Source organism: Protopterus annectens, chromosome 2.part2 (genome assembly GCF_019279795.1).
Source record: "Protopterus annectens isolate FY-2018-M chromosome 2.part2, PAN1.0, whole genome shotgun sequence".
NCBI lineage: Eukaryota > Metazoa > Chordata > Ceratodontiformes > Protopteridae > Protopterus > Protopterus annectens.
The window spans coordinates 603,519,932-603,533,240 of record NC_056730.1 but is presented as its reverse complement, the minus strand read 5'-3'; the positions used below and the strand labels follow the sequence as shown (position 1 = coordinate 603,533,240).

Below are 13,309 nucleotides of genomic sequence, written 5' to 3'. Positions count from 1 at the left end.
GAAGTACAGGCTAACACAGAAGGTCTTTGGCTAACAAAGTTCACAGATGACTATAAACTAGGAGCCATAATCAAAACTCCTAACGATGTGGACATCCTACAAAAGGGCCTCACTGAGACAGATGCCGTGTCAAAGCCATGGCCTTAAGCTCAATGCCAAAAAGTGCATTGTCATCCCTTTTGGTAAAAACTCTGTACCGATGAACTACCACATAGGCAGTAGTCTACTTAACACCGAAAGTGTGATAAGAGACCTTGGGACACAGGTGGACAGTAGTCTCTCCTTTGATAATCACATCACCACAGTAGTTAGGAAATCCTTCTACGTGGCACACCTCATCACAAAAGGTTTCTCATCCAGGAAAAAAGAGATCATTGTTCCCCTCTACTCATCACTCATTAGACCCATTATAGAGTACAACGTCCCTTTTGGTATGTACCGCACAAGACATCTACAACAACTGGAAAGGCCACAGAAATACCTCACAAAGAGGATTATCAGCCTCAAACAGATACCCTATGCAGACAGTCGCAAAAAACTCCAGCATTACTCTGTTATATATTGCCTACTGAGAGGCTATCTCTGCCTAACATACAAAGCTATGTCAAGCCCAGAGCTGTTGGACATGCTCCACTTAAAGAAATCCCAATCCCTCTGTGCTACATGCTCTAGTTACCTAAACCTTGTCACCACAATAAACAGAACATGCTGGAGGGATAGATTCCTGTCCCAGAGACTTCCCATACTCTGGAACAAACTACCTTTCTATATCAAACAAAGCTCCTCATTAGCACTCTTCAAGAAAAGTTTTGATGATTGGATGGGAGATAGGAAATTCACCCCAGGGATCACTTCTGTGGCTCTGCTTGACAGTGGCACAGGAAAATAATTTTCTTGGGTGGTAAAAGCCAGGGTACCATTTGGCTAGGCTTATATAGGCCCTAGGGCCAATAGCCTAGTACCTACCTATGAACCTATGAAAAGATTTGTTTGTGTTTTTTATATTTTTTTTAGTTCACCATTTTCAGCATGTGATTTGTGAAGAAGGGTGAACTGAAAAACCATGCTTCTCATTCATGTAGGGAAACCCTGCACTTTCATGTGAGTAATCGGATAACCAGAACTACAGTCTTCATCCCCAAGGCTGGACATGTTGATATAAGCTGCTTACTCTCATTGTCCCCTGTCTGGTTACTCCATCACATAAGCCACTAATCATTTTCATGTCATCAGGGTCATAGAGGTTTATTCCTCCATACTGAAGTGTCAGGATCATGATACAGTATATGCTTCCCCACCAGGACTTTGGGGAATGTACACTTCTGTGTTTATTGAGTGGTTATCATCAATTTTGCAAAAGTATTTTAAGTAGCGTGTTTTTGTTTGTGTGTACCCGTGTCTGTGTGTGTGCATGTCTGTCTATCTGTGCGTCAATGTACACCTTAAAAATGCGTGCATTAAACATCAGTAACAGGTTTTAAAAATCATAGCAGAGACAGAAAGAGGAGTGTTTTTTTATTATGCGTAATACAAGGACTTCTAGTGCTGCACCCCATACAGTTAATGATAAGGGGTCTTTGTAAAGGCATACTTCACGTAAACTTGTTTAAAAATTGGCACATTATAATTTAACTTTATGAAGACAATCAGTAAAGTAATGGGGAGAAAGGCCAAAGTTATACATAAATCATAGCAGTTGACAGCTGTGTGCATGTGTGTGTGTGTGTGTGTGTGTGTGTGTGTGTGTGTGTGTGTGTGTGTGTGTGTGTGTGTATGTGTGTCTGTGCTCGTGTAGCCAAAATCAATACTCAGTACTCTTATGGGCATTAGGAAAATATACACAGACTGCAATTTAAAAGTATTGTTGTATATAGCAAAAGTTTTTTTTTTTTTGCCACTGCATGTGAGAACAGATTGTACAACTAAATTGTCCTTACATTTGTTTTCTTCTAAAATATTCTTCTTCAGTATTATCCATATTAAATAAGTTGTATAAATTTAGAATCTTAATGTTATGAGTACTTCTGATCTTCTGTTTGTTTTTATCCTGGTGATTACTCACTGTTAATTGGGAGTAAGTGCCTTGAGTGTCACCATCTAGGCAGTAGACTCAAGAGGATTTACCATACTAGTTTTATTGCTTAGAATGTAACAGCGCATCCATAAGTTACTAAGCTTGGCCATCTGAAAGGACTTAAAGGGGTTCACATTGTTGTTTGCTGACGAGGAAGACCATAGAGATCTAGAACAATATTTAAACATATTCCCCATTATCCTATTCCTTCATTACAGCTCCTTCTGTTTCTGCACAGCGTCAGTTAACAGTACTTTCATATTTTGATCACATTTTGATTTACCTACATCTTCTTGTTCACCACTGCTGACTTTTGACCCCTGGTTCCCTTTGTTTTAATGCAGAACCTTCTAGAAAGGAGGAGGATGAAAGTTATACAGTTGTTAAAGTGCTCTTCTCTTACACCTTTGCCTACTATGCAATGTGCCATACATATATTGTACATAGCATATACATGTAAATATGTATTTCCACCATATGGTGTTTGCTGAGCCTCAAACGCTCCCTCACAGAATAAGAAACAGCTTCCAGTCACTTAATCCTCCAAGTGACTAGTTCCAGAACCTTACCTGAATACAGTCTTGATGAAAGTGTGGGTGGATAATCTACCCTCATGCTGTCAGGCCAGCACAGAATATAATACAGCGCATAAACAGAAACATCTTATAGTAACTTATATCATTTCTAAATATTTGCATGCGCATCTCTTCAAAATTCAGCACAATACTGTCACTAAATACGTGTTTCAGTAATGCACAACTCCTTCTGAAAAGTCAAGTTTTAAACACTCGTGACACCATTTTGCATTAAATTGAAATCAGCTATAATTTACCATTTAACAACTGGAGAAAAGAAGGGTGCCATTTCTGTACAGGTATTAAGTTGTCAGCCACTGTCTCTCATTGGTTCATTTAATAATTAATTTACTAATTGAGTGAGTGGGTGAGCAGTTGTTATTATAATTATTATGTGGAGGTGTTGTTTGTTAATACCTCCTAAGTCATATCCAGCACGCAGATCCAACAATATGGTTGAAATCAAGCCTAGTTCAACTATGAATGAATTCAGCTCCAAATGATATATACCCAAAGCAAAAATGTAAGAATCCCTCCCACTGCTGTCTCTAAAAAATACATATATTAAGTTTTGACTAGTAATCGATGGCTAAAGGGTAACAAGATTGCACTTTTAAAAAAAATCCATTATTCTTGAGATACTTCCAGAGATTCCTGTACTGAATAAAAAGGAAAAGGTGTCGGTATCAGGTGACCTGCAGGCATGTAAATCATTGTGCAAGACAGAGCAGTTGTCAAAGTGAACATGCAGTTTCATGAACGATGACTATGTACTTTTTGTTCTCCAAAAATACAGGCAGGCCAAAAGGAGAAGTTTCAAATGGTTGGAGGAATGATGTATGAACTAATGGAAAGAAGATCCCAACTTCTCTCTGGCACTTTACCAAAGGATGAGCTACAGGAGCTGAAGAAAGAGGTCACAAGGAAAATGGATTATGGTAACAGGTGGGGGCTCCACATTTTCCTCTTTGATTTGTTTATTTCAAGTTTTTATAAAGAGTGCTCCCAACAGATGCCCCGGAAGGCATGCTTTCAGTGAATTTATAAAGTTAAGAATAAATTATCCCAGGTTTCAGTGCAGTTTTATTTACTTGTTAATGAGGTAAAACCCATTAGGCTTTGGTATCTCTTTCTAAGGGTGAATTACTTCAAACCACACAGTATACAGGCAGAGACTTAGGAAATTGCTCCCAGGGCTACAGAATGCAGGGTGTAGATTTAAATCTCTGTGCTATAATGGTGTGTTTGTGCACACGCTATGTGTATGTTTGTGTGTAACATTAACAGCAAGAATGAGAAGGCAGTAAGGAGAGGAGGTATCTGAAAGGAAAAAATGGAAACAGTAATAGGGCCAAAAAGTTAAAAAGGTGACTGAAATGTAACATAACAATTAGAAGCAGTTGAAATGTTCATAGGTTCATAGGTTCATACTAGGCTATCTGCCCTAGGGCATTTATAAGCCTAGCCAGAGTGTGTTTGGCTTTCGCCACCCATTTTAAATTAATTTTGCTATGCCTTTTTTTGAGGTTAGTATACTGTGCCTCTGTCTAACAGTGACACAGAAGTGATAGCTGGGGTAAACCTACAATCTCCCATCCACTCATCAAGATTCCTCTTGAAGAGAGTCAATGTGGGACTCTGCCTAACCTGGACTGGGATTTTATTCCAGAGTGAAGGGAGCCTCTGGGTTATGAATCTGTCCCTCCAGCATGTCCTATTTATTTCAGTGCTGAGGTTCAAGTCTCTCAAGCGTGTAGCTCGATGGGATTTGGATTTTCTGAGGTGCAGCATGTCCATTAATTCCGGGTTGGACATGGATTTATACGTCAGGCACAGATCGCCTCTGAGCAGGCGGTATGCCACTGAGTAGAGCTGGAGTTTCTTTAACCGGGCAGCATATGGCATCTGTTTGAGCCCTTTGATCCTCTTGGTGAGATACTTTTGGGGTATTTCCAGTTGCTGCAGGTGTCTGGTAAGGTACATCCCAAAAGGGGCATTGTACTCAATTATGGGCCTGATGAGGGATGAGTAAAGAGGTACGATGACCTCCCCTGATCTAGATGTGAATCCCTTCATGATTAGGTGGGCTATATAAAATGTTTTTCTAACCACTTTGGCCACGTGGTTGTCAAATGAGAGATTGCTATCAACTTGGGTCCCCAGGTCCCTAATGACTTCTTCTGTACTTAATGGATTACCACCTATGTGGTAATTTGTGGGCACTTTGTTTTTGCCAAAGGGGATGACTATACACTTTTTGGCGTTTAGCTTGAGGCCATGGCTCTGGCACCAGTTGTCTGTTTCTATGAGGCCCTTTTGGAGGATGCTTGTGTCAGCTGGAGAGTTGATTATGGCGCCCAGTTTCCAGTCATCTGCAAACTTGGTCAGCCACAGTCCTTCCGTGTTGGCCTGTACCGCCGAGAAATATATACGCAAGAATGAGAAGGCAAAAACATGCCTAAACAAATGAACTTGATGAAAGCAGAAGAATATCTTAATATCATGGAAATCACTGTAATAAAATATGATACATAGAGATCTAGAACAATGATATAAACATATTAAGCAGATGAAAGATACAATATTGAAGCTGATATTGTCGACACGAGAATAGCGAAAGCAGAGAACATCTAACGTGTAAACAGAAATGGGGAGATTTCCATTTACTGCAATGTAGTGCTGTCTCGGAGTTGGTATATTTAAGTAGCAGGGGTGTGGGGGTGCAGGGGGGCTTGCCCCCTGCTTAAACCCATTAGGGTACTTTTTTCTTTTTCTTTTTTTTCTTTTTTTTTGTTGTTGTTTTTATAAGTTCGATGTTTGAAGATATTGACTATATGGTGTCGACTATATGGTGTTCGATGTTTTCAACCATCAATCTTCTAATATAAACCCTAAAGATATAGAAGGAACAGTAGTTCATATACAATAAGGAAAGGATGTATGTATGAATGTATGTGGATATACGTCTGAATCTATGTATGCATGTATTTATTTACTTAGTTAGTTATTATTGTTGTTTGCTGACCAGGAAGACCAGTTGAGCAGAGTCCATTTACAGTACAGTCCCAAAGAGAACATCTCCAGGCATACATGATTTACAAACAGGAAGTCCGCAATACAAATATCAAAGGAAAATAAAAATGTGTCAGCATAAGGACTAGGAAAAGCACCACAGTATCAGCAGCATCAGCTATATCCTCATTTCCCATTTTGTACACTTAGGTTTCATATCAATAGTGACCATCTCCTAGAGCTAGTGTTCATACTGCCCATCTACACATTAATTATTTATTGGCTTAAGTTTTGGGAGAGAGAAATAAATGACAGGGATTTAGAGAAGGAATCCTAAAGATGGCAAGATTGGGGAATGTTTTTACAGCAAGGGCAGAAAGGTACAGGATGTCAATTAGCATTCCAACCGCTGCATTCTTAGCTAAAACATAGAGGATTATAAGCTAGTCACTGATCATATTATGTGTTCGAGACATTGATGCTAAGAAACTCCGTTTGAGAGGTGAGTCTTGGCATCCATGTCGAGAACACATAATTAAATATTATGACCGGATTTGATCATAATTCTTTGTAGTGCAAGGAGCTTTATCTGTTCCATGTACTACTTGTTACAGTAAAAAAGAAAAAAAAAGGCTAAGTGTTTTGCTGGCTTTCAAAGCCATAAAACACTTAGCCGGAGAAGGGACACCTTATCAGTACGTGCAAGAGGCAGAACCAAATCTTTTATTCTGTCATGACATTTTCTGAATATCAGAATGTAATAATTCGCTCCTTGCACTACAAGATATTATAAACAAAGGAACATGACTGAAACAACTAACAATGGAATTCACAGGGTAGGGATCTGGCTTATATCCAGGGCTACTGGAAAATTGCATCAACAATTTTTTCCACAATTTATACAATTTTCATCTTACTGTCTGCATACACAATCTACATTTTTCTTAATTTATGCTATTAAAATGCTGAAATATATTTAATTATTCAAAAGGAATAGCAACAGTTTAACAAAATGTTACATTAAATGGTAAGGGAAACCAGGGTAAGTCACCTCTTCGGTGATTTGTTCTACTCCTGATTTCATCATTTAGGCTATATGTTAGAGCCTGATGACATAAATCCTGAGGTTAAAACAAACAAACAATTTAAGTTTTTAGTGACAAAGAAGTATGAACAATAGGTGTGAGAAGAAGTGAAAATGTCCCCATTCACATGGATGAGGAAGTGACCAAAAAGCTTTGTTTTATATAGCTGATTTTATTGGTTGTTAATGGGTTATTCTAAATGTTAATTGAAGTATATGAGAAACTTAAATGACTTATTTGCTTAAAATGTTGAGTATGTTCAAAGGAGATAGTTTTAATGATTCCAAAAACATTTAACTAATCTAACTCTATGTTTCCAAAATGCAAATCAACATCATTTTCATGAAGCTTGTGTCATTATTATAGCATTTAGCAATTCATTTATTTTGCTTTTGAGTGATTTTGAAATTATTATTATTATTCACTATATGTATAATTGGAGAGAAGCAGTTCACTAATTGATTATAATTGATTAGTAAATTTAATAAGTAAGCCATCTAATTCTAAATCCTGGTACCGGCCCTGATTAAGAATTAGATGGTTCACTTATTAACTGACACTTAACATATCTCTTACCACCCTAATTACTAGTGTTAAGAATTAGATGGTTCATTTATTATCCCATAATTAACATATCTCTTACCACCATAATTAGTGTAATTACCATTCTACTGTCACATGCATTTCTACACTTCCTCTCTTTTTCTGCTTCGTATTGCTAACATATCATGTAATTTGGAAATATTACTGTTACAATCTGAACTGTACAAATGTTTTACATTGTATTAGACTCTGTTATACGATATATATTCACTGTATACTACACTGTGTTCTCTGTTGTTCTTATTATTATGTTTTACACTGTGTATTCTGTCTGTGTATATCTCTGTATGTGATCATGGAGCTTTTCTCACCCCATGTCCACTGAAAAAGGGCAAATTGTGTAGTCAGACTTTCCAGGAAAATAAAGTAAAATAAAATGCATACATACATACATACATACATACATACATACACAAATAAATAAATAAATACATTTTCTTTAACATATGCAGGGGTAATTAGGTTTTCATTCAAATCTGCTCAACATAGAGTACCTAAATACATGTGTAATATGCATGCATCACACTCTTTTGATGTTTAGAGGCAGTATTAGTAACTTTGGTGGGGCTAAGAGGGGGACCACCCCAGGTGCAGCCAGTAAGAGGACATGATCAGCAGTGATGAAGAGCTGTGACTAGCTGCAAGTACCATACTGGGTATCATTTAAACAGTCACAAATAATATTGCGGCTCTGTAAATGAATGTGTTTAATAGCTTAACTGCCTAGTAACTATTGCAGTCGATTCAAGCTGCAGAATGTAATACAGGACATTATTAGAGGATCAGGGCATTTGTTAGTAAAGCCAGTAATTTTCCCCACAATCTTTACAAGCTATTTCTGCTAAAAATTGCATTTTTCCAGATGTTCTTATATTCTAAAATGAGATAATATGTGGATTGGAAATCCACTTAGTATAATTCAAACTGCTCAGCATCACTTCCTTTATTTCACCATCAATCTAGTACCTCTGCCATTCACCTTCACAGGAGAGATGGATTTTAGATGGTCTGATAGTGCATAAAGAGTAGAATTCTCCAGAAAAAAAATAAAAAAAATAGAGAAAAAGGATGTATTGAATAAATAAGAGAAAAACATCAACACAGTGCAGAGGAAAACAAATTGTTCAGAGAACATGTAGCTCTAGAGGGAAAATATCATTTGTTGTCAATAAAATTTCTGAATATGAATAAAAGAAACCAGCAGATACAAGCAGAATAAGAAAACATGGAAGAGATTAAGTCAAGACACCATTAATGAAAAAAAAATCAAATGGGCACTGGTCAAAAAAGCAAACGCAGTCCGAGTAAATGAAAACCAAAGAAGTAAAAGGAATGATAAATAAGCAATAATGCAGAAAGGATTTCATCTAAATCATGTATGTATGATGAGGGTGGAGTAGCAAGGCACTGAAGTCTGTTACATTTTGTTTATAAATATTTTATACATTTTTCCATTTGTTAGTCTGGTAAGTGGGATTTGCAGATCATCTTAGGTATATAAAGCAGTGAGAAGGTTTTTCATAGCATTAGTATTGTCTGTTTGCAAGACTAACACTAACAAATGTTTGACCAATACTATCAAGCAGTTTGTTCATACAGACAACACTTCTGGTGCTGTGGCTGCAGTTAAGCTTGACTGTTATTCAGCAATAGTTATTCAATAACCATGACTGATAATCAATAATTCTGTGTTAAGAAATATTACAAAATATGGACAAAATCGTCTTTAAGTATAACCACTAACCCCAACAGAACGCCAAGAGATTGTACATGAGTGAACTAATGGAGTTGGAAACTAAAAGTGGTCCAATGATATATAATTCTGCAACACCAGGAGTGATAAAGAGAAATGAGAAAGGCAAATTTTAATGTTGAGCTACCATTCAGGAAGCCGTCAAACAACATGCTGATTTTAGTCGAGACTTTTAAAATGGAGAATTTGTAAAAGGAAGTGAGGAAGAGTATCAAAGGTTTTAATGAGATACGAGAAAAGAACAGCTATAAGCCTTTTTGAGGTCATTTTTATAATTAAAAACTCATGAATCTCTGCCTAGGAACCACAAACACCACTTTGATAAAATAATTAGTGGTTTCATCTTGTTTACATATTCAATGTCTTCAGACTGAATAATGAGCAGCAAAACCATCTATATGAAACCAAAAAAGACACCAATGTGATATGAAACTATCAATAAAAAACAGTGAGCAAATGTAATCATTCATGTAAAGACACTACATTATATCCAGAAAACATATTAATTTAAAATTAATTTCAAAGCCATATATTTGTCTTAAAAACAAAACTGGCAAGTCTGTTTATAACTATCTTACCTGAAGGGTTTAAGTTTTAAGAGACTTCTAATACTGTGTAATTATTAACACCGGATGAGTGTCAAGCATTTAATCTCGCTCGCCACCATTAAGTTAAATAGTATTAGTAATTGTCATAAATCTAAACATAAGAGGTCACTGATTTTATGATGAGAGTTTATCTAAAGAGATATGACAGACATGGAAAATCTAGAAGTGAAGACAAAGGGGACAAGGTCTGTAGTCCTCAGTATATAATGAATCTGGAAATTCAGAAAATAATATAGCAGACACACCAGACGGAGGTCTAGAAATGACTCTTCTGTAGACTTTTGGAAGGCCATCTGCACCATTGTTTCTTTATTAGGGAGTTTATGTAGGTTATCTACTTTTCTAGCACTGACTTTGTTAAAGTAGAAAAAAGGGGAAAGAGAGATTAAACTGAAACCTGAAGCAGTCAGAAGGTCATTTGGTATGAAAGAAAGGTTTATGGCTATGTGGAAAATTGGGAAGGCTGTCAAAAATAACCAGAAGCGAGGGCAGCACACAGTAAGCTTACTTCTGTTTGGCAGAACTGAGTCAGAAGCAGTTTTGCCCAGTGTTTTGCTTCTATTACACAAAGAGACAAGACAAGGAAAAATAGAAATATACCAGGCACCCAGACCATTGCCAATAATTTGTCACTGTGTGTAGGGAACACAGGAATTTACATATAACTACAAACTCAACCAAAATCATGTATTTAAAAAAAAAGGCTTAGACAACCACATAGCCATTTGAAAGGTCATAAAAGATGTAATAGGCCAACTGCTTATATTTATCTTTTGTGTGTATCTATGTATATGTGTGCATGTGTGTGTGTGTATATATATATATATATATATATATATATATATATATATATATATATATATATATATATGTATATATGTGTGTGTGTGTGTGTGTGTATGTGTATGGGAGCGCTACAGAATCCTGAAGGCCCAAAATCCTGAAGACCAAAATCACGAAAGTTCAAAATACTGAAAACTCAAAATACTGAAAACACACAGGATACCAGCACTTACTATATTCCAACACAAGTACATACAGAAACATGTTACCCTTCAATTATACGCAGGGGAGCATGCCTCTCTGTACCCCTCATGTGGGAGGGGGGCACGTCCTCTACCACCTGCTACTTAAATATATCAACTCTGATATTGCACTTCACTACACTAATTGCAATGTCGGAGTTGATATATTTAAGTAGCAGATGGTGTGTGAGGTGCAGCTGCCCATATGGGGGGGTGCCCCGCTTATACTTGGAGAAGATTAATATGGCTTGTGGTTTATTTGTATCTGTATGTACTTGTGCTGGAATATAGTAATTGTTGGTATCTTGTGTTTTTTCAGTATTTTGAGTTTTCAGTATTTTTCGTTTTCAGTATTTTGAACTTTCGAGATTTTGGTCTCAGGAGTTTGGGCTTCAGTATTTTAGGCTTACAGGATGCTGTAGCACTCCTGTATATATGTATGTATATATATATATATATATATATATATATATATATATATATATATATATACTGTATGTATATATATATATATATATATATATATATATGTATATATTATATATATATATATATATATATATATATATATATATATATATATATATATATATAAAATTTAAAAAGAACACTTTTTTATGTTGTGCTTGTGTTCTTTTGAACCTATTATACTTACAAATTTGTGTTGTAAAAATTATTGCTAGACATTCTTTTTTTCTTTCAGTTTTTAAAATATTTCTGTTTTTTTTCTTTAATAAAGATATATGGAAGTTGACTGTACTGTCTACTGCATGTCAGACTTAATAGTTAAAAGCTATAAGAGAATAGGGGTAAGTGACTGAATGTGAGATCTTGGTTTGCACTAGTCTTCTGTGCATGGAACACAATTAATGACTGGGTATAAAGCAATCTGATTGTTCAGTTTTCTTGCCAATTTTATAATTAGAACTGATTATTAACACATTGTATTTTTTAAACAGTGTTTTATTATATGCTTTATTGTAGCTGGCCAGCAGGAATAATGAATACTAACTAGATTCCCCTAATTTGTTTAGAAATTAAAAGTCTGCCTGTCTAAAACATTGGTTATGTACCATGGTTTCACTGAGTATGGGAGTTTAAATATGTTTTATCGCATAGTTTACTTCCGTATATGAGTTGCAAGCATCATGTTTTTACAGTTAAAACAGGACAGTATAAACATTTTTACTACATACAGTTTTTTGGTATTATTTCCTATTTCTATTACTTTACTTACTTTTCTCTTCCATCTGACTTGTTTTTTTTCAGTTAAGAATTGCTATAACATAAGTAATAGCCCTTAATGTGTTCAATATTCTGTCACTGCTCTGACCACTGCCTTCTCTTTCATCAGTTTGTTTGTTTGCTTGTTTTTGTCAAGTGAGTTAGTTGTTACCTCACTTCTGGAGAAACCCACAGGTACTTATGCAGATGGGAAAAATCTGGTGAGCATAGCAATATTTTTTCTGTTATTTTCAAAAGAAATATATTGGCTTCAGCAACATCCTCTTATACTATCACTAACTAAGGTGAAAAGTACTTTAATTTATCATCGAAAAGATAACACCTCACTTCTACATTATACAAACTCATAATACACTGCAATGTGTGTCCATTTTGGAATAAGAGCCCTTGCAATTGGTGGGAAGAAAGAAACCACACCCTTCTGAGCTTTGCAAGATCACAGCTTATGACATGTGTTGTTTCTCTATAATCACTCTGGAATCACTTAATTTAATCAGAACTATCAAATCATCTAGATATATCCACACTTTTTTTCTTCCCATAATTTCAACACTTCTCATTCCTCTGTCACTATTCACCTTATTACTGGACCACATGCAGAAATAAACAACAGTGGACTCACTGGACTGCCTTTTTCCAGTAATTTCATGACTCTGTTCCTTCACCTGTATAGCTGTTTATCAGTGGTTTCAATCTTCCCTTACTTGCCAGCTTTTCTATAAGGTCCAGGGGCAAAGTCAAAGCACACCAGAGACTGAAGAAAAAATGATGTCCACAAAGTCAAGGATTTTTAATGTCCACAAATTCAAGGATTATGCACTTTCGTACAGGTATTTCACTTGGATGAAGTACTCATATGAAAGTGCTTAATCCTTGAATTTGTGGACATTAAAAATCCTTGATTTTGTGGACATCATTTTTTCTGCAGTCCTTTAGGACCCCTGACTTGTATACAAGTCTGTGTTTATCAGAAATGTTGTATATATCCATAGCTCCCATTTGTTCTATCATACTTTCTTTCTCATGCAACTAAAGCACTTCCCTTCTTGACATATTCAAATTAATTATACTTGTTAGGATTTGCGCATTTGGCAGTTAGCACAGAGTGTTAAAGCTATGATCTGTGATTCCTATTGTACAAGGTTTGATCCCTGAGGGTATTATTGTTAATGACCAAATACTTTGTCTCAAGTTTACCATTTTGCACATTTATTTCATACTACAACCATCAAGCAAACAATTTGTAATCTTAATTTTATAACTCCAAAATTATTCTGTAATCTTCTGCCCAGTTTATTAAAATGAAGCATGGCTAAATAGTTCTTAAAA

At 35.8% G+C, this 13,309-nt stretch overlaps 1 protein-coding gene across 1 annotated transcript in view; it reads left to right on the top strand.

The window, feature by feature from the left end:
• The window catches only part of LOC122795974 (dedicator of cytokinesis protein 2-like), a 2,887,083-nt gene that overhangs the window by 464,641 nt on the left and 2,409,133 nt on the right, over nt 1–13,309 (top strand). Inside the window, exon 6 of the mRNA XM_044064456.1 lies at nt 3,446–3,594. Coding sequence (XP_043920391.1) covers nt 3,446–3,594 — 149 coding nt within the window. The remainder of the gene's footprint in view (nt 1–3,445; nt 3,595–13,309) is intronic.